Consider the following 22,845-nt stretch of genomic DNA (forward strand, 5'->3'; position numbering starts at 1 on the left):
TCAATGGATAATAAGCAAGATTGGGAACCCTGGCTGATTCTTTTCTTTCACTAGCTCAGAGGCACCAAGGTCAATCATAGCATCCAAATCTACTGCGCTGTCCGAGATCAGCTTGATAATGATTGAAAGATAGGGCCTCCTGGCCTAGCTGACTCAATCCTACACTGTACAAGTCATTTATCCCCTCAGCCATCAAGGAAACATAGTTTCCATTCTTCATCACAAAGGCAAAAAATGCTGGAAAAACTCAGCAGGTCTGACAGCATCTGTGGAGAGAAAGACAAGAGTTAACGTTTCGAGCCCGTGTGACTCTCCTTCAGAGAGACTCGACTTCGAGTCATACGGACTCGAAACATTAACTCTGTCTCTATCTCCACAGATGCTGCCAGACCTGCTGAGTTTTTCCAGCATTTTAGTTTTAGTTTCAGGTTTCCAGCATCCAGCCTTTTATTCCATTTTTTGTATTGAGTGAGCTAAAACAGATTAACGAAATTTCACACAGCTTCACCGGATGACGTGGAATGAAAGGCAGGTTGAAATTTAAGTGCATAGTGACTGTATAGAACCAAGTATTTGATTCTCAGATTGCTGTACAGAGGGAATCTTGTAGCATTGTGCAAGATATTGATGTGATTGAGAACTTAAATCTGAATAATAATAAATCTTTTTCTGTTCATAAGTTTAAGAAAACACAGTGGAACATAGATGGAAGGCAAAACAGAGGCAATTTGAAAAGTCCCAACAACAATCAGGAAGCCACTGAACCCCACCACTCACTCCCACTCTTCAAACACTAACACTGCTTTTCAGATTCTATCATGGTTTGGACTCTGAAAAATATTGTATCCTGTTAGAAATTTCTGGTAATTCCCTCATTTTCTTGGCTAGACTTTTATGCTGAGCTTATCCTCAAAGCCTCTCCCACCTGTGGGTAAAAACACTTCAAGATAGTTTTAACAACAGCAAAGGGAAAGCAAGGCAGGGCTGAGGAAAATAAAAACGCTTTGAAGGGTGTTTGGCGGGGCCTACTTCGATGTCATTCAAATGGAAACAAGCACTGTATGTGCTCCAACGCTGCAGACTAATGTATTGGTGAGTCTGCAGCTTTTATTCTGTTTCATTCAGGAACTCTAAAAAGAAGCCTAATAGAAACATAGGGCAGGATTATCCCCCCACCACTGGGGGTGAGGGAGTTGAAGTGCGGGCGCGCAAGAGGCACGCCTCCAATCGGTGGGGGTGCGTCGCCATTTTACGTGAGCGGGCCAATTAAGGCCCGCCCAGCGTGATGTCCGCCAGGGAGTGCTGTGTGCTCCCTGTGCCTGCGGGGGGTAATCCTTAAACCTGAGAGTGCGCACTTTCGCACATATGCACGAAAGAGTGCACTCATCTCCTTGAGGCTAAGTGCTGCCTCAGGGAGATCGGCTCTACAATAAAAAAATATTAAAAATAGAGAAAAAAGTAATCCCTGACATGTCCCCTCATGTGACACATGAGCTGGGACATGTCCATAACTTTAAAAAAAATTTTAATTAATGTGGATGAGGTTTCATGCTTTTTCTGAAGCCCGCCAGGGCTCCTGGCCTGCCCGCCAACCTTAAGGTTGAATGGGCAGGTCCATTAATTACTTCAATGACTCTGTCAATGGTTTCAATTGGCCATTGACAGGTTGGCGGGCACACAGCTGATTTTGCTGCGCCCCCGCCTTCCTGAAAATTGAAATGGGACGCGGTGAGGTCAGGAAACATAGAAAATAGGAGCAGGAGTAGGTCATTCGGCCCTTCGAGCCTGCTGCGCCGTTCAATATGATCATTGCTGATCCTCTATCTCAACGCTGTAGTCCTACGCTCTCCCCATATTCCTTGACACCTTTAGAGTCTAGAACTCTATCTATTTCCTTCTTAAATATACTTGGCCTCCCCAGCCAGATACTAATTGCAAAGCGTGTCACTGTGAATGCTGGAAATCTGAAATAAAAACAGAAAATGCTGGAAATACTCAGCAGGTTATGGCAGCTTCTGCGGAGAAAAACAGAGTTAACGTATTTAAGGCCTGTAACCTTCTCTAGGCATATCTTTTATTTCTTTATCTGCTCTATCCCTATTCCTTTTGGCCCTGGAAGACTAACTCTTCTGTCATTCAATCTCTTCTATCTTCCACTGTTGTAGGGTGGCTGAGTTGTACTATTAATAATGAGTTGATCTGCAGACACTTCTTGGGTGGAAATGTTAAGCTTATTTACAACATTGTAGCAACTACACGTGTGCTTTCAACTCCAACTCTATCTCTACACTGACTGCTGAGGTAGCCCACACTACTCCTATTGGTTACTACAGATCATTTGATCTTGCCTAACAAATATTATTCTTAAAGGTACATTACACTAAATAAAATCATAATTACTACATCCATCCTATCGCAGACCTTCCTTTTCCTTGTTCCACTTAACCCTTACTCAAAACCTATTACATTCCTAACTTTTCCCAGTTCTGATGAAGGGTTACGGGCCTGAAATGTTAACTCTGTTTCTCTTCATAACCTGCTGAGTATTTCCAGCACTTTCTGTTTTTATTTTATAAAGCAGATACCATTGAGATCAACCGAATGGATGTCAGTGCAAACATAAGAATGGGATGGAGGCAGATGACGACAGATCTGATCATTTTATACTGTACATTAGAGTATGGGCCAATATAGCTCGCATTTAGGGCAATCATCCATTCCTCTATTAAAAACAATGAAGTGTCTGCCTGTATAACAAATCTCCAGCTGTTAAACACATAAAAATATGTATGTTGAGGTAAGTGTGCCTCACATCTGCTTCTTTGAATTTGGACTCCAGAACAGGTTGATCTGAGTTTTATAAACATCTTGCTGAGAAGGCCACTTTAGTTTCATCTTCAAACATTCCTGCCAATCAATCTAGTTGTACAAATATTATTTATATACATATTGCTCGTTCACACACACGCATACACACACACACACACACACATATATTTTAGCTTGCTGTGTGTGCTGAACAGGGTGGGATGAAAAGAGGAAAGGAAAGTCTGTTAAGCTTGTCAACAGCTGAGTTGTGAAGCAGTGACATCTGCACCATCCATGATCAGTGTAATAGAAGTAACTATATATTGTCCTCATTACAGACAACCATGAGGGATCTATCTCAGATGCTGAAGAAAATGCCCCAGTATCAGAAGGAACTAAGCAAGGTATTGGCAGTCTCAAAAACTAACTTTATCGAATAACTGGACTGGGTTTTCTCACCTTACAGCTCACTGGCTTGTGTTAAAATTATATCCACGATACTGCAAAGGAATACCACTATAAATATAAACCAAAATTGTTTTTGTGCATTACTTTCAAGGATGTTGGTACATTGGTGTTTTTGTTTTGCAGTACTCCACCCATCTTCATCTTGCTGAAGATTGTATGAAGCACTATCAGGGCACTGTGGATAAGCTGTGCCGAGTTGAACAGGTGAGATGGTAAACAAAAACCGAAACAAAAATACCTGGAAAAACTCAGCAGGTCTGGCAGCATCGGAGTAGGAGAGCACAGTTGACGTTCCAAGTCCTCATGACCCTTCAACAGAACTAAGTAAAAATAGGAAAGGGGTGGAAATATAAGCTGGGCCTACCCCCACTAGGGCTATCTGTACCTTGTCAGGTGAGATGGTAAACCCATTGGGGATTGTAGACCCATGTTAAATAAAATGTGATTCAGTGTTTTCCATCAGCCTCATTAACACATGAGGATATCTTTAATTGCCGGCCTCACATTTCTTAGATGAAAGTGAGTGTTCCTCAGGGCTCTGCTAAAAAACCGTTTGGTTCACTGATGACCATTTCTCATTGCCCTTGGTATCCTCTTCCCAATGCCGCCTCCACCCCACCTCTCCCTAAATGACCTTTGTCTGTCAGCCTGTGGGATATTCTTCCCTTAATTAAACCTGAATATAGAATGTTTGATGCCCACAGCTCACCGACAAAACAGAGGCAATTTTATCAACTCCTCAGGTGGGAAACCCTCAGGATCAGGTAGAACGCCGGTTTTACACTGTGTCCAATAGTACTCTACTTTAAAGGAAGAAATGAAGTTATATTATTTCTAAGATTCCTTTGTAATAATGAGATATCCCACAGGACTATCACTGCAGTATAAATTTCATTAAAGTTTTTCGGTTCATATTGACATTGCCAAGACAGCCAAATACAACAGGCATTTTTAAGTTGCAATATTTTAAATTCCAATGTTCTGCATTACTAGGCTCAGTGACGCCCTCCAGTCTGCCCCAGTAACATTCTAATTACACATCTTACTCCTCTCCTTCCACCCCACCAATTTTCACACCCCATCTCCTAAATAAACTAGGGTAGCTCTTGACTTTGTGCAATAGTGTGAAACAGATTATTGCAAGTCGGCATTGGACTTGAAGAGAAAGTAAAAATCGGAGATGTAAAAAGCCTGCCAACCTGCTACCACCCGACTCTCACACGACCATGCTGCTGGTGCTCATGCTGATTTATTGTTTCGCAAATCATTGTTTATGTGCGAAGAGAGACTGCGAGAATAGCAGCAAGCAACAGAAGGTGCCAAAACTAAGCCCTTTCCACCTGATCATCACACAGCAGTGCTGACTTCATAGTGATGGGTAGGAGGGAAATGCACCTCAAGCCTTTATGTTTGATTTTTAACAAGAATATTGGTGGCGGGAATTAAACTTGCAAAAGTAACAATTATAAATTTCTATTTTCATCACTGCAATTATTTTCAGTACAATCTCATCTTAAATTGAGCAGCTAAACTGAAAAGTGCACTGCAATATTGTCTGCTGCTGAGTACCACAGCCTAAAATACAAGGTACACACTTCTATTCCCTGTTCTTCCATTTAGTTGCCCTACGTCCAGTCCAGTCCAGCTGATACATCACTCTGCACTTCAGGCAGAATTTATATCTGACGAGTGACCAGGCATATGGGAAAAACTTTCAGAGAACAATTACAGCCTGAGGTAGTTTATAGGATCTGAGCAATTAGATTGCTTGCAAAATAAGGCATTCAATAAATGTTACAAATGTTATTTTTTTAAAGGATTTGGCCATGGGTACGGACGCTGAGGGAGAGAAGATCAAGGATCCAATGCGAGCTATTGTTCCCATACTGCTGGACAACAACGTTTCTACTTACGATAAAATCCGCATCATCCTTCTCTACATCTTCCTTAAGAATGGTGAGTGAGAAAAGCTAACATCAGAAATGCAGCCTGTGCGCCTGAAGCCTTAACACTTGAGCAAGCACTGTTTCCATCATAGGATAAAGTCAAAGTGCTACCCCGATGTTCAACACTGTCACCGACACATGGTGTGCGTTCCTGCCAGGTTACTTGATGAGATGCCCTATTGAATCTGAACAAACTGACAGATGTGGTCTGCTGGCAGTGAGTAAACAAGCTCACTGGTAACACAGGAGAAATGGAAAGGTTGGAATGAAGGATGTATCATAATTTGTTCAGTCATCTTTCTGGCCAAAGTTGATGGCGTTGAGGAAAGAAGTTGATGGAGAAATTGAAATAATCAAGGGTTTTTATTTCAAACTAAGTATTTGTTATAACAAAGTCAATAACAGCTGCGAGAAGCACACCTATTACATTCACATCAGATGGAGCCAAATACATCTGTGTGGGACTCATATAATGCCTATGTGGGTGATATAAGCCTGGTTGCTGGACGTAAGAGTAAAAAACATGGAGGAAAGGCATGGAATTGGAATGAAAAAGATAGGGTTGGCTTAGCTAACATAATGGGAGAGCAGGCTCAATGAGTCAAATGCCTAACCCCATTCTAATGCACCAGCTCTGTAGTGGCTGGTTGCTCTACATGCATGTACAGATCTGGGCACTCAAAAGGATGTTCTCAAATTATTTTTTGACTTTAACTCCTCTCCTTTCAGAAGCTTCCCTATACCACATATCTTTGTCACATAATGGGCTGGGGACTATTCTTGGGACGTCTGTTCATATGTTTTGAATCTTATGAAGGTACAACTATGCCCTGGGAACAGTTGTGCTTCCTTCCTGGGTGGACATCTACTTGGTATCTCTCTTCTGTGGCACAACTCACAGTGGGGATCAGGGGAACAAGGATAGGCCCCTCTTTCCACGCTAATCCGATGTTCCATCTGAAATGTGAGAGATTTTTGGAGAGGCACATCAGCATAGCAATGATGCTGGACTTTCTTTGTTAAAGAATAAGAATTTCAAGTTGAACCTATCTTTTCTTTCTGGTTCTAAATTAGGAATCACTGAGGAGAATCTGAACAAACTGATTCAACACGCTCAGATCCCACCCGAGGACAGTGAGATTATTAACAACATGGCCCACCTGGGAATCCCCATCATCACAGACGTATGTTATTCTGTTTAATTAACGTTGCACCAGTTGTGTGCTCAACAACCAGCTTGGAAACAATTTTAATTATCGCTCCCATTTCAACTTTTCTAGGATTTTGAATCCTCAAAATTACAAGACTATTTCTGAACGATTAGATTGTGTCGTGTTCTTTGAGAAAACTTAGTATTAAAGGTATTAATGATGAGCCTTATTACACCAGCATGTAAGTCCCACCAGAATTTAGTGCTGTGGTAAGGGATGTACTATTATGAAGCTTTCCCCTGCTTAGAAAGTCAGTTTTCTCTTGCCAAATGCCATGAGCTCCATATTGTCACCAAGATATTGCATGCAGCCACATAACAGAGCACATGTGCTTGGATCACAAACCTGGTAATGGTGATGTAGTACAAATGAAAAGCTAGATAAGGACGTGGGGGCTGGGAGAAAGGAGGAGGAGGACATATTGATAGAGTGAGATGAAGTAAAGTGAGAGGAGGCTCATGTGGAGCGTGTTCAGCCAAATGCCCTGTTTTTGTGTTGTAAAATTCGATGTAAACCAGAATTTGGTTCATAGGCCAATGCTATTTTGTCTGTAGATGATTAGCAAGTTGATTCTATGACACCTAACAGCTACAGTGAAAATTGTGTGTACAGCACAGTAGCACTGAATGAAGCCTTCAGGTTTACTCTAATTGTTGGTTTGAAATCCAGTGACCTAGATTCTGAGGACAGTGCCAGAGTATGCAGCCTGACTGAATGGAAGAGAGAGGATGAAGATGGTGAACTAAGCAGAATCTAAATAGAGACAAAATGAGTAAGAAAGTATATTTAAAAGAGAAGCAGCAAAAATTATCACCCAAGAGCATAAGTGGGGAAAGATTGTAACAGGTGCTTTTGGTTTTTAATTTTATGTTTTAGTCAGTGAATTTTTGTTCACTAGGTTAACAGATTTTGTAGTCAATAGCCATTATCAACACCTAATGTTCATATATCATCCAATAGTCAAGTGCCAAGTTAATCTTGCTCCACTCATCCCCTACTTCACTAGTGCCTGCGCAGCAAGAGGATGGAAGATGTTTTCAGTTCATTTTCATACACGTATAACAGAGTACCATCTGCAGTGATTGAGTAATGATTATGAGAAATTTCCGGTGGGTTTTGAGGCTGTGTTTGATTACTGGGAAAATATTGTGTTGGATTTTGCAGGTGATAGGGTGGGTTGGAGGTGGTGGGGGGATGGTGTGGGGTGCGGTGTGGATGGCGAGCTGTCAGAGTTTGCTGTCACCTCCCCTCTGTACCTGACCGCACCTTCAGGATGTTGGACAGATTGACGTGGAAATCTGGAAGTTGCAGCTGGTCTCTCAGTGTCCCACCACAGGCTGTGCTGTGGCCCCCACCAACCACCACCCCATCAAAACAAAAACAGAAATACCTGGAAAAACTCAGCAGGTCTGGCAGCATCGGCGGAGAAGAGCAAGGTTGACATTTTGAGTCCTCATAACCCTTCAACAGAACTAAGTAGAAATAGGAAAGGGGTAAAATATAAAAGCTGACAATCATTGAATCAGTGAGAATTTCAGCTTTCCCACTCCTACAGTTAGAAACCTTGTCAAAATTTACACCTTGTTAATCAGGTGCTGTGGTTTTTAAAAACTGATGAACAACAAAACTGGCCCTTGAAAAAATAACATATGTTTCATGGAGTGCTGTTATCTGATTAATTAGTAGATTTTTGAAGCTAAATTTTTAATATTTTCTTTTTAAAAAGACTTTTAACTTCAATCTTCATTCTGTGTACATGTCACAATCATAAATTTGCTCTATTTAAACATCTTCAAAAGTGATTTTACTTCACTGCTTTTTGTTTTCTATTTGTGTGTGTCTGTGCAAATCCTTCTATGTGATTGGCTGCTTGGGCAGCTTGATAACATCACTGCAACTCCATGCTGGGGATTCCCAGTAAAGCATGTTTCAGTATCACTGCACAGCATTAAGAGGTGAAATTCTCGCCACAGAGATTGCTTGGTCTCTCAGTATGGTGTACTTTGAGGTCAGTGTCGAATGCTGTTGCTTTGCTGCAGACTCCAAAACTGGGGCTTATATACCATATGTAGATAATAATTTCAAAGTGGCATTTTAAGAAAGTGACAAACTTTGCATCTTAAGACATGTACCAGAAATCTTCAAATCATATTAAACTTTTAGCACTTGTCAACACTAAAGAAATGTTTAAAAATTGTCAAATAAATGTACACTTTTTCAATGTTAGTAAGAAAGAATTCACGTTCTGTTCTTGGTATTCAGTCAACTCTGCGTCGTAGGAACAAGCCAGAGCGTAAAGAGCGTATCAGCGAACAGACCTATCAGCTCTCTCGATGGACACCACTCATCAAGGACATCATGGAGGTTGGGGCCTTTTGTTGACTCAGTAAATGGACAAGTAACAATTCTATTTGATGGATAATTTAATGAAAATGGTTTGACTGCTCCTGGAAAATCACCCAACCAAATTTACCTTGGCAATCAAAGTCCAATTTTAGCTGAAGATCCGAATTCTTTGGTTTTAGATGAGATAATTATTCCATGTCAGTAAGTTTGGATTCTCCGTACAGTTTTCCTAAATTCATTGCCTAGATGCTCCAACTTAAATGAACCAACATTGTCTAAATGAGGGAAAGGGGGAAGACTCAAATATTTACTAATCGGAATATGGACTCGGATTGTCTGAAAATCTTCCCATCCATCTGACTCCCTATGATTTAAGGGAAGTCTTTAAAGGATTGAAGAGGAGTGACACACTCCAAAGCACATAAAGTAGCAATGTTATTCCCAAACTGGATTATGTTCCGGGATTCAGCATAATATTCTCATTGCACAGTAAGATGTTTGGAACTTATATACAGTACTCACTTCCATGGATGCAGAAGTTAAGATAGCATGGTAGCATATTATGATAGACCCAAAAGCCTATCAGAACTCATCTAACTTAATGTAAATAAAAATAAATGACAATGATTGAAATCTGAATCAGAAACCAAACAGCCTGATAATACACAACAGATTAGTAAGTGTCTATGGCGAGAACAGACAACTAACATCTTAGACTCACCCCTTTTTCAGAACTGAGAAACAAAGGGCAAACAAGCGTATTAATGGAATCAAATAAAAGGATGATGGAACAAAAACAGAGAGGCAGAATTGTTGGATGATGTATCAGATCATTTCAGTCAAGTAATGGAAAGTGTAAACTAAATTAATAGTGGAAGACTTAGGGAAAATACGTGAAAATGTAGTAACCTGGGGATGAGGTTTGCAATAAAAGTTACAGGAAATCCACCAACTCTAAATAAGATACAAGGGGTCAGTGAGAAGGGCATAATGGCACTGCTAGCATTGTGTCTTGAAGAAATCTGCCATCCTTACCCAGACCTACATGTGACTCCAGACCCACATCATGGTTTGCTGTTTTGAATAACTGCCCTCTGAAATGGCCTAGCAAGCCACTCAGATCAAGGTCAATGAGAGATGCTGGTCTTGCCAGTGACGCCTGTACCCATGAAAGAATAAATCAAGTTCCACAAAACACAGGCAGTGACTTTAACTGTGAAGAAAGTGGACAGCAGAGTTAAAACCTGGGGCAGAATTTTCTGCCTGTTAGGCGGGCCGGTTGGGAGTGAGCACGGAGCCAATCACCGCAGCGAGGTGAGGTTTCCTGAAAAACGCAAGGGCCACTTGGGCTCATCGCCTGACCGCCAACCTTAAAGTTGGAAGGGCAGCCCTGTTAATTATCTGAATTGGTTTTTTATTGGCCTTAACAGGCCTTTGAGAGTTTGCCAGACGCGCAGCCACATCTGGCGCGCATCCGCCGAGCGAGAGATCTGAATGACGTGTGGTGATGACGGGATGCGTGCCTGATGTCACCACATGTCGTTTTATGCGTTGGCATGCGGGACCCCCGCATATCAACATGAAAACTCTCCCCCTGAAGTTGCTGAAGACCAGAGAGCTGCAAAATGCCTATGGGAGAGATCATAAGACCATAAGACATAGGAGCAGAAATTAGGCCATTCAGCCCATCAAGTCTGCTCCGCCATTCAATCATGGCTGATAAGTTTCTCAACCCCATTCTCCCGCCTTCTCCCTGTAACCTTTGATCCCCTTACCAATCAAGAACCTATCTATCTCGGTCTTAAATACACTCAATCACCTGGCCTCCACAGCCTTCTGTGGCAATGAATTCCATAGATTCATCACTCTCTGGCTAAAGAAGTTTCTCCTCATCTCTGTTCTAAAAGGTCTTCCCTTTACTCTGAGGCTGTGCCCTCGGGTTCTAGTCTCTCCTACTAATGGTAACATCTTCCCCACGTCCGCTCTATCCAGGCCTTTCACTATTCTGTAAGTTTCCATCAGATCGCCCCTCATCTTTCTAAACTCCATTGAGTCCTCAAATGTTCCTCATATGTTAAGCCTTTCATTCCTGGGATCATTCTCGTGAACCTCCACTGGACCCTCTCCAGGGCCAGCACATCCTTCCTGAGATACGGGGCCAAAAATTGCTCACAATATTCTAAATGTGGTCTGACCAGAGCCTTATAAAGCCTCAGCAGCAGATCCCTGCTTTTATATTCTAGTCCTCTCGAAATAAATGCCAACATTGCATTTGCCTTCCTAACTACCGACTCAACCTGCAAGTTAACCTTAAGAGAATCCTGGACTAGGACTCCCAAGTCCCTTTGCACTCCAGATTTCTGAATTCTCTCCCCATTTAGAAAATAGACTATGCCTCTATTCTTCCTACCAAAGTGCATGACCTCACACTTCCCCACTTTGTATTCCATCTGCCATTTCTTGCCCATTCTCCTAACCTGTCCAAATCCTTCTGCAGCATCCCTGCCTCCTCAATACTACCTGTCCCTCCACCTATCTTTGTATCATCTGCAAACTTAGCCAGGATGCCCTTAGTTCCTTCATCTAGATCATTAATGTATAAAGTGAAAAGTTGTGGTCCCAACACTGACCCCTGCGGAACTCCACTAGTCACTGGCTGCCATCCTGAGAAGGACCCCCTTATTCCCCACTCTCTGCCAGACAGCCAGTCTTCTATCCATGCTAGTACCTTGCCTCTAACACCATGGGCTCTTATCTTACTGAGCAGCCTCCTGTGCGGAACCTTGTCAAAGGCCTTCTGGAAGTCCAAGTAGATAACATCCATTGGCTCTCCCTTGTCTAACCTGCTCATTACCTCCTCAAAGAATTCTAACAGATTTGTCAGGCATAACATCCCCTTGATGAAACCATGCTGACTTTGCCCGATTTTGCCATGCACTTCCAAGTATTCTGAAATCTCATCCTTAATAACGGACTGTAAAATCTTACCAACGGCCGAGGTCAGACTAATCGGCCTGTAATTTCCTGTCTTTTGCCTCACTCCCTTCTTAAACAGGCGGGTTACATTAGCGATTTTCCAGTCCTCTGGGACCCTCCCTGACTCCAGTGATTCCTGAAAGATCACCACAAACGCCTCCACTATCTCTTTAGCTTGGATTGAGCTTCACCATAATGGTGTAAGAGGCCAAAGACAAAAATGGAGGAGTGAGAGGAAGGGTGGGGGATGGAGGTAAAGTGATGTGCCACTTGGAACTCCATGGGCAGAATCTTGCCCTTGTCGGGCGGGCTCGGCGGGGGCGGGGCAAGCCGACCCCCCACCCACGATCGAGGCTGGAAGGAGATTTCACATTGGCCGGCCAATTAAGGCCTGCCCAGCGTGAAACACGAGCAGCAGCGATGAACGCTGCCTGTGTGGGCAGTGGGGGAGGAGGGTGAATAGGGCGAGCACAAACTTCACGAGTGCGCATTTCAGAATCTCCCTGAGGCTGATCTGTGTGAAGTATTTTCAAAAAAAATAAATAAGGTAACAAAACATGTCCCCTCAGGTGACTCTGTCACACAAGCAGAGACATGTTATTAATTACATTTTTTATTTTTATTTGCTTTAGGAAACCTCATCCCGCGTGTCGTTTTATGCTTGAGCGGGTCAGGCACATGCCCGCCTGCCGAGCTAAATATTTTGCCTCATGTTACAACTATGAGTGGAACAGAGGAGTTCAGCAGAGGAGTTCAACCTACATTTAGTCTAAATCTTTCTACTTTTGAGTTAATGAATTCTTGCATGATTATCCAACATTCTATTGACTATGAATAGATAGAGGAGTTTACGGAAGTGAAATACCAAATAAAAGTTGAAACGTGCAATTTGTTTTGAAAGAAAATGCGGTAGATTGTGACTATGAATCTCATGAAATGGAAAGTGAATGCAAGTCAGATCAAGCAGGCCTGCAGAACAAAAGGGATCTGCATTACTAGAGCTGAAAAATCCGGTTCTGAGCTCTCTTGCAACACAAATTCCATATGTCAGAACTATATTTTAGAATGAAAGGTTGTCAATTTTTTTGTATCATGCAGCAAATGTATACAAAATCAATTGCAATGCAATAGATGCATCACTGAGTTACAAATTGTTGCACCTGTATTAATGCATGACCATCAAGAGACCAAACTCACAGGATAAAGCAACGTATGAGTTTTTCCCATTAAGATCATTGCCATTTTGACTCAGCTCACTCACTAAGGCCAATTAAATTAATTGCATAGTCATTTGACTTTAATGCTGTATTTTAAAGGGTTTCTTCCTGTTCCCACAACTTCTCTTTGTCTCATCAGTTTCACCCTTCTCTCTGTTCAGTAACTCCTTATACCTTAGATACTATAGGATCAGAGGATTAATAAAACTTAAATCCAACGTTCCATGAATGTCAGAGTGCTCGGCCATTGAGCAGCCATACTTCATTTGTCAGTATAGATAGTGAGTATTAGCAGCTTACGGTGTCATGAAGGGCAATATGGTATAACAGGGACAGTGGTGACATGGATACACAATTGGCTGAGTAATAGGAAACAGCAAGTAATGGTTAATGAACATTTTTCGGGCTGGAGGAAGGTTTGTAGTGGAGTTCCCCAGGGGTTGGTATTGAGACCCTTGCTCTTCTTAATAATGGTCTAGATCTTGGTGTGCAGGGGACAATTTCAAAGTTTGTGGATTATATGAAACTTGGAAGCATTGTAAACTGTGAGAAGGACAGTGTAGAACTTCAAAAGGACAAAGACAAGTTGGTGGGATGAACATATATGCGGTGGATGAAGTTCAATGCAGAGAAGTATGAGGTGATTCACTTTAGTAGGAAGAACATGAAGAGACAATATAAAATAAAGGGTAGAATTCTTGGGGGTGCAGGGGCAGAGGGACCTGAGTGTATATGTGAATAGATCATTGAAGGTGGCATGATAGGTGGAGAGAGCAGATAATACAGTATCCTGGGCTTTATTAATAGGGGCATAGAGTACAAGAGCAGGGAGGTTATGCTGAACCTGTACAGGACACTAGTTAGACCTAAGCTAGAGTATTGTGTACAGGTCTGGGTGCCACACTATAGGAAGGATGTGAATGCATTGGAGAGAGTGCAGAAGAGGCATACAAGAATTGTTACAGGGATGAGAAACTTCGGTTATGAAGATATATTGGAGAGGTTGGGACTGTTCTCCTTGAAGAGGTGAAGGCTAAGAGGAGATTTGAGAGAGGTGTTCAAAAATCATGTAGGGGCTGAATAGAGTAGATAGGGAGAAGCTGTTCCCACTCGTAAAAGGAACAAGCATGAGAAGGTACAGATTTAAAGTGATTTGCAAAAAAGCAAGTAAGAGTGGTTCAAGTCTGGAATGCACTGCCTGGAAGTGTGGTGGAGGCAGGTTCAAACGAGGCATTCAAGAGGGCAGTAGATGATTATTTGAATAGAAACAATGTGCAAGGGGATGGGGAAAAAGCAGAAGAATGGCACTGAGTCATAATGCTCATTTGGAGAGCCAGTGCAGACACGATGGGCTGAATGGTCTCCTTCTGCACCATAACGATTCTGTGATAACCAAGCCCGATGCTATTCTTGTGCACCATGCACGCTTTCTAACTTGGCAGATATTTCCTCCCCGGGCTTGCGGCTCTAAAACTACTTGTACTGTCCCTTTTTACTGACCTTGCGGAGATCAATGGATTCAGCACTAACTGGGAAATAAACCTGGACTGTAAGACTTATCCCTGTGCGAAACCTTGCTTTTACCTATAAAACAATGGGGAGGAAAGTGCGGCAGAATGATTTAAGTAGGAGGCTGTACTGTATCTTGTCATGAAGATTTTTGGTTCCATTAATGAGCTGCAAGCCATTGCTCATTTCAGCAGTAATGTCAAATTATTATGGGACATTACTCTGTTAGAAACAAAATGCAATTGTGCAATTAGGTGTGGAACCTGAATAAAACAGCACTATGGGGAATAGTATTGATTCTTCAGAGTAATTATGCACCAAGGCAGAAAAATGATGTGTGACTTCCTTTGCTCAATGATTAATATTCACCCTGAATATTTCTTCTCCAGGATGCCATTGATGACAAATTGGACACTAAACATTACCCATACATCTCTGCCCGTTCTACTGCCTCTTTCAGTGCCACTGCAGTCAGGTATTGCCTCTGTACATTGTTTAAATTTGGTACTTGTTATGTGTATTGCTGATATGTTAATAGGACATGTGTTATTGTTCTCTCTACTGCTGACTCTGATAACCTACAAAGACGTATGATGCTTGGCCTAAATAGCCAAGAGGTTATGGTACTGGGTTTGTAACTCCAAGATCAAGAGTTCAAATCTCATAATGGCAAACTATGAAACAATGTAACTTCATCTGAAACAGATGGAAACAGGTTTGTACTCGAAAGAGTTACAAAGACCTATGTGGGTGTTTAGGGGCTTAAACTAATTTGCAGGAAATTTGATTGAAAGTAGACTTGTCTCCTGTAATTATAGGTGGTATTTAATGATGATTTAATAATTTATGTTGTCAGATTTGCTTTATTGCATTCCAAACTGTTTTGTGGCTGACCTACTTCAAACACAACTCTATAAAACAAAAGTAAAAGCTTGCAGGGGTTATTTTAGTCAAAGGATGAAAGCAGGTGCTCAATGGGTGCTGACGCCTCTTTGAAAGTCCAGCTTTAGTGGGCAGTTTTGGGTCTAATTGCTGATTACCATAATTCAAACTTGCCTGGAAGGTGCTAAACCAGAAACCTGCATGATTAGCACTCAAGTGCTGATTAGAAGCAATTTTGTGGAACAGTATAATGTGGGCTTCACTCATCAACTTCCACTGGAGGTGTGGGATGCACTGGCTGACACACAGTAGCACATTTCAGGAAGACTTAGGGACTGAAGGAGAGGGAGCATGTGTTCTTGAATGTGGCACTGGAGGTCCTTGTGGAGGGGATCCAGAGTAGGAGGGATGCCTTGTACCTTTAGGGGTGAAGGAGCCCTCCTGGTCCTTCTCCTCCAACAGCTGCTCTGCCAGGTCTCATGTCCTGGGTCAGACCAAGGGCAGACCCTAGCAAGATGGCCATGGAAAATCATTCCCCTTCTGGTGATTCCTATAAGATGTTCTGTAAGATAGAACTTTGTTTTCTTTATTCTTTCATGGGATGTGGGTGTTGCTGTCATTTGTTTCCCATCCCTAATTGCCCTTGAATTGTGAGGCCATTGCAGAGGGCAGGTAAGAGTCAACCATGTTGCTGTGGGTCTGGAGTCACCTGATGGCCAGACCAGGTGAGGACAGGAGGTTTCTTTCCCTAAAGGACATTCATGAACCAGATGGGTTTTTACAACAATTGACAATAGTTGTCATGGTCACCGTTACTGAGATGAGCTTTTCATTCCAGAGTTATTAATTTAGCCTGGGCCTCTGGATTACTAGCCCAGTGACATTACCACTATGCCACCACAGTACTGATGCTTTTTATGTGAAGACTGCAGATAACATCATAATAAGTATTGATAGAGCTTTGGTGAAGTCTTGAAATATTCCAGAACATCTCCCAGTGTTTTTCAAAGGTCCTCTTCAAACCTCCAGTAGCAAACAAATGATGGGAGGTTTCAAGTAGTGCTGTCAATCCTCAGCAAAATTTGTTTAATCACAAGCAGCTGGTGACTGTTAGAAGCAGGTGTTTGGGTCAAGCGCTAGACACCAAAATACCATGCAACCTTATTGATGAGCAAGCAGGCAAATAAAGTGGCAGTCAGCCTCTTATCCTTTGGCTGGCTGTTCTGAGTGCAGTCTTCAACTCCTTTACCAATATGGTGCCTTATGCTGAATATGGGCTAAACTGGTTTTACAGCTCAAGACCTTTTCTCAGCCACCTCCAAGGCATTTTAATGTCTGAAGGAGCTGGCAGAATTGCTTGCATTGCATTATTGTCAGCAGTAATCCTGTGTGCTATCCAGAGCTGGGACTTTGTTCTGGTATCATTCACTGTCTCCATCAATCCTTCCAATGAGCAGAAAAAGAGGAGAAGAAATAAACCTCACCGCAGTGGGGAAATGTAAGTAGATAGGAAAATCTAAAGAAATATAAGAACCTTCAAAGTAAAATTTTTCATTACAGAAGGAAAGGGCTTGCAATTATATAGTATTTTTCATAACAGCAGGACATCCCAAAGCACTTCATAATCAAATACTTTCAAACTGTATTAAGATAGAAAATGTGGCAGTCAATTTGGGCACAGCAGAGTCCCAATAATAGCAGTGAGATAATGATTGAATTATCTGTTTAATGATGTTGGTTGAAGGATAAATGTTGAGTAGGACACCAGGAGAATTCCTCTATTATTCTTTAAATAGTGTCGTGGGATCATTTCCCTTCATCTGAGAGGGTAGACAGAGCTTTGGTTTTCATATCTCACCTGAAAGACAGCACTTCCAACAGTGCAACACTCCCTCAATACTCTACAGAAGCGTCAGCCCTCGGGGAAGTTTCGAGGGGGTGTCGGGGCAGGGCAGGTGGCAGGTCAGGTCAGGTCGGGTCTGGGGTGTGGGTGAGAGTTGGGCCAGGCAGGTGGCAGTGGGGTGAAGAGTCCCGTTGGGGGGTGGGGGTAATTCCATGGATTTGGGAATTCCTGTCGGGGGTTGTAGTCCCTTTGGGGTAGGGGGATAGGTGGGGTGTTTTGGGGAGACCCCTGGGGGGGGGGGGTCAGTGGGGTGGGGGAGTCCTGTGGGTCAGTACAATAGTTATCCAAAAGTTAGAAGAGTTTTTAATTCTTCCAACTTTTTCTGGGTAGCTATTGATGTAACCCAATTGGAACCATTGGAAGTATGCGATTTAAATTGCATTTTCGGATGGTTCCCAGTGCAGAGCAATTGCCCAGGCAAAGTTTGCACTTCCGGACAATTACCATGCAAACCATAGCTGGGAACATCTGAAGGGAATCCCCAGTGCATCTTTGGGCTACCCACCCAATACAATGCCCTGGAGCTCGGAGGTTATGGTCCCATATGATTACTAAAGCTTAAATGAAAAGGCATAAAAGATAGCAAGTAGGAAGCAAAACAAAACTGAAGCACAGAAGAGAAAATGGAGGAGAATGAGTGAAGAGAGAGGGAGAGAAGAGAAGTGAACAAGAGAAATAAAGGACCAAAGGAGGGATCAAAGAACAAAAAAGATGGGAGAATAGTCTAAATTTTGTGCTTTTCAACTTTGGATACATTTACTGGGGAGAATCATCCCTAAATCTGATAAATTTGAATCCAAGAGTGATTCTCTGGAACAGTACCCACTTTCACATGATCATTTTAGGGGTATGATGTTGGGATAGTTTTGCAGTGTTAACCTTCATGGAGGTGTACTCTGCCAAAGCATGTGACTGTCGATTTGTAACAAATTAAGAATTTTAACATTACTCTAAATGTTTTTTGTGTAGTGCCCGATATGGCCACTGGCATAAGAATAAAACCCCAGGAGAGTACAGAACAGGGCCACGCCTCATCATCTTCATCATTGGAGGTACCTCATTCTCTGAGATGCGCTGTGCTTATGAGGTCACACAAGCCAATGGGAAGTGGGAGGTGCTAATAGGTAAGTATTGCAAAGAATCAGCTATCACTTTATTAGCTGTGGTAAGTCAGTTTAAATACATTTTCTTCAAATTATTGCTTCATGTAATCAAATTAAGTATTATAGCCTTCCATTTGCTGTATAATCTATGCTCAACTGTTAGCTGTAATAAGAAAATAGATGCTTAATGTTGTCTGTATAACTTGTAGTGTTTTGGTGCCTATGTGCTTTGCTTTTCTCTTGAATGTTAGTTTATGTGCTTATTATTGCTGCTGTTGTTATGCTGTTACAAACCTGTTAACCACAACTGTTTTCTGCTCTCTCTAGAAGTGGTTGTTCTGTGGCTATGTGTAAGCTTGTTTGAGTCCTTCCTTTGCTTCTGGGTTCTCTGCCTTGAGGCTTTGGTCAACCCTTGGTCAAGGCTATGGCCTACTCTAGGCTTCAAGGCAGTTTATTTGAATTCCCCTGAGTGTCTTCAGCTTGGGGAGGAAACCCAGTAAGAACAGAAAGACGCAAACTCTGTGTAAATTTGCATGAATATGTATCCTACACTTGTTTCCTCTTCCCAGGAAAGTTAATACGGGCATAAATTGGCATGTTGTAAGGGTGTTAGCTGGCCTCTGTTCTCTCACAGGTTCTACCCACATTATAACTCCTACAAAATTTCTCATGGACCTGAGACACCCGGACTTCAGGGAGTCCTCTAGGGTTACATTTGAGGATCAGGCTCCCAAAGAGGAGTGAAAAAGGCAAATAAAAAGTAAAATGTCAAAAAAGAAACTCTTCTCTTTCGAAGGGTTTTCTTTCTTTACCAAAACTTTTCTTTCACAACTGCATTATTCTAAATATCTTCTAGAGTAATGAACTGTCTGTACAACTTGTAACTTTTTAAGCAAATCTCTTAGCTATGAGAAAAAGATTAAATTATTATTTAATAAATGTAATATTTTTGCAGTTCAAACTTTTCTACTTAACCCTTTGAGTACTATTAAGATTTTTCAGGCATTTTTCTTGCACACAAAATAAAAAAATGACATCCTGTCTGGTCAGACTTTTAATAGGAATATTAAATGGCAAAAAAAAATAAACCCACACATTGAAAAAATGACTTCTGTTTTGAAAGTAAATTTAAAAACGTGTATTTCTGCAGAGAAATGCCACTGAAAAGGGTTAATGCAAATGTTTATCTAAAAAGATCTTCCTTACAGTAAAAAAATTCTTGTGATAATATGTCTTGTGAAAAATGTAGCTCTTTTCTAGATTTTAAAATCTTTAGTTAAAGTTCTCATTCTAATAAAATAAATTATTTGTGACTTCTAGTAATCATTTACAATTATTAAACCTGCAGTATTCCTTTGCCTCCAATTTCAAAGTAGTGTCATCAGCAGCAGCAGTAGTTGCCATATCATTGATTGATTGTTTTTAGACAAGACAGTATTTAGATGCTGCAAAGACATTCAAACACAAAGTTAAGTTCTCATAGGTAGATTGGATGACTGAATTCAATACACCAGGAAAAGAGGTACTGCATTTTTAAGACTTTATTTTAAAAAGCTGTATTAATTTGGTTCATGAATATAATTCACATTTTCCACCAATCTAAAATGTATTATGTCTCACAACTGCAGGATCAACACATATCCTCACTCCCCAGAAGTTACTTAACTCCTTAAAGAAAATGAATAAGCCAGATGAAGAAGCCAGCAGTTAAGAGTGAAGCCATACATCAAGACGTTCACACACTCTTATTCACAAATGTTTCCTTCCCAATGAGGAGAATATTATTATCTGTGAAGTTTTGGTGTTGCAACCTTTGTAATTCAACATGTATGCATTGAGCTAAAAAATAAGGCTAGTGAACTTAGCTAAACCTGTTTAACAATGGATGCAACGTTTTGAAACGAATGAAAAGCTACATAATACTGTAATTACCAAATCTTATAAGGATGCTCTGAGTACTGCTAGGACGTGTGTAAATGGTAGAGTTATGTTTGTTTATTTTGTGTACATTTTTATTAGTGGAGGAACAAGTTGCATGAGGTTGATTTTCAATGAATAAACAGTAATTCCAGCATACACTGAGTTAGAATTGGTAAGACTATGAATGAGAAACATTTCATTAATAGTCTTCGACCACGCAGCATGAGATTGATCATTTAAGTTTCAATGCAATGCTGCCTTTGGAGACTGCTACATCCCAGAGGTAGAACAGAGTTCATCCCAATCTGCTTCGGACCAAGGCTTATGGAAATTATGTATGACAAAATGGTGCGAGATCATTGAATAGCTTTCTGTTGAAGATGGTATTTGAATCAAACTTCTTGAACACATTCCTCCACTAATTTTCAAACTGAAGTATTCCTCATCTTTAATGTGTAGTGTCAAAGTCATGCTTGCAAAAAGGGCCAATGGTATTTCAGTATTGTATTTAGTAAAATGCCGTTTCATTGGTTAGTATCGACGTAAACATTATGCACTGAGATGTGTAGTGTATGCCATTTGTTGCTGTATGGTCCACTAGTGAATATGTGAAGTAGCCCCCTTTAATTTATAAGCGTCTATGCCCTATGTCTGTGTTGTTGTGTTAAGCTTGTTTGTGGTTATTGAGGAATTTTTTCTTCTGAGCATTGCTACATCTTCCATTTGTTAAAAGGCATATTACCTACCGGCCTCTGCTTGTTCAGTTACCAGAGCAAAGGCTGTGTGATGCACTGACTGCTTTGTGATGCAAAGAGCTTATTTTGCTGTTGTATACGATCACTGTGTCGTCATATTTATATTGAAGTTATTTATCTGAGAATTTAGTCTGTCTTGATCCCATGTCCCTTTAAAATAAATCAGATTCTGCATTTAAAGTGTTCAAGCACAAACTGTACTTCATGGTACTGATACTGAAATGGACAAATAAATTGAATCTGATGAGATTGCTTGTAGAATTGGTCACTGTAATATTTCTCTTGTCTTGTTGAATGGCACAAAATGTCTGAACAGCCTCCTACAATAAAAGTAACCCTGGGATGACTTCATGATTGTATTGCTAGATCTTCAAAAGACCCAACAAAGATGCCTGTCTTCAATCCCTGCTTTCACATTTAGACTTCTACCGAAGGATGCTTTGCAATATTACATGGACCAACTCCAGATACTTGATCATTGGAAAACCAATGGTGCTGCAAAGGATACTCAAGTGTACCATGTGGTAGACTGACCAAAGCCTGGAACTGGTTTGTGGTTTAGACTGTCCATTGTTCCCAGGTGAATGGGGCAGTGAAAGGTGAAACAACTTCATTTAGTTCTGTCCACTCTCAAAATCTTCCCCAGTCATATTTTCAGATTTTTACTGTTTTAGTACCACTTCATTTTCAAAAACTTGTCGGTCATCTTGCAAAGTGCATGATAACAAAAATAATTGTTTAAGACTGATTTGCAAATTCAGCTCACTGCTGAGATTACAGTTCCGTGGCTGGAATTTCTGTGGTTTTACAGAACACTAATCGAGAATCATAGAATGAGGCCATTCGACCCACTGAGTCTGTGCTGGCTCTCATCTAAAGTGATCCAGTTCGATCCACTTCCCTGCCCTTTCTCTGTGGATCTGCAATTTTTTCCCCTGTCAAGTGCATATTTGAAAATCCTTTTGAAAGTCATGATTGAATCTGCCTCCACCACCCTTTCAGGCAGTGCATCCTCTTGCTATGTAAAAAAAGTTTTTACTCAAATTGCCATTGCTTTTTTTATGCCAATCATCTTAAATCTGTGTTCTTATGTTCTAGATCTTCTGACAATGGGAACAGTTTCCCTCTACGCTGTTCAGATCCCTCATGATTTTGAATACCTCTATCAAATCTCTTCTCAATCTTCTCTACTCTTAGGAGAGTAGCCCAGCTTCTCCAATCAATTCTTGTAACTGAAGGCCCTCATCCCTGGAACCATTCTTGTAAATCTTTTCTGCATCCTCTCTAAGGTCTTCACATCCTCCCTAAAGTCTGGTGCCCAGAATTGGACACAATATTCCAGTTGTGGCTGAACCAGAACTTCCTTCCTTTTGTACTCTTTGCTTCTAATTGTAATTCTCACTCTCCCATATGCTTTTTTAACTGCTTTCTCAACCTGCTGTGACACCTTCAATGATTTGTGTGCACATACCCCAGGGCTCTACTATGTCCTCACACCCCTTTAGAATTGTACCTTTTATTTTGTATTGCCTCTCCTATTTATTCCTACCAAAATGTGCCATTTTGCTCTTCTCTGCATTAAATTTCATCTGTCACGTGTCTGCCCATTCCACCAGCCTGTTTGTCCTCTTGAAGTCTATCACCATCCTCCTCACTGTTCCTTAAACATCCAAGTTTTATTTCCTTTTCAGATTTTGAATTCGTTCCCTGCACACTCAATCCAAGGCATTAACATATCACGAAATAAAGTGCTCCTAGCACTGACCCCTGGGAAACCCCACCGAATACCTTCCTCTAGTCA

At 41.3% G+C, this 22,845-nt stretch overlaps 1 protein-coding gene across 3 annotated transcripts in view; it reads left to right on the forward strand.

The window, feature by feature from the left end:
* The window catches only part of LOC121281031 (syntaxin-binding protein 1), a 140,622-nt gene extending 119,232 nt beyond the window's left edge, over positions 1–21,390 (forward strand). Inside the window, exons 12-20 of one of the 3 annotated variants that reach the window (XM_041193607.1) lie at positions 3,147–3,212; positions 3,400–3,480; positions 5,094–5,232; positions 6,297–6,406; positions 8,696–8,797; positions 14,871–14,956; positions 18,236–18,390; positions 19,004–19,129; positions 19,998–21,390. In XM_041193607.1, coding sequence (XP_041049541.1) covers positions 3,147–3,212; positions 3,400–3,480; positions 5,094–5,232; positions 6,297–6,406; positions 8,696–8,797; positions 14,871–14,956; positions 18,236–18,390; positions 19,004–19,113 — 849 coding nt within the window. In that variant the 3' untranslated portion in view covers positions 19,114–19,129; positions 19,998–21,390. The remainder of the gene's footprint in view (positions 1–3,146; positions 3,213–3,399; positions 3,481–5,093; positions 5,233–6,296; positions 6,407–8,695; positions 8,798–14,870; positions 14,957–18,235; positions 18,391–19,003; positions 19,130–19,997) is intronic. The other 2 variants (XM_041193608.1, XM_041193609.1) reach the window with 2 other exon arrangements.
* The last annotated feature ends 1,455 nt before the right edge of the window (positions 21,391–22,845 follow it).

Source organism: Carcharodon carcharias, chromosome 8, assembly GCF_017639515.1.
Source record: "Carcharodon carcharias isolate sCarCar2 chromosome 8, sCarCar2.pri, whole genome shotgun sequence".
Classification (NCBI taxonomy): domain Eukaryota; kingdom Metazoa; phylum Chordata; class Chondrichthyes; order Lamniformes; family Lamnidae; genus Carcharodon; species Carcharodon carcharias.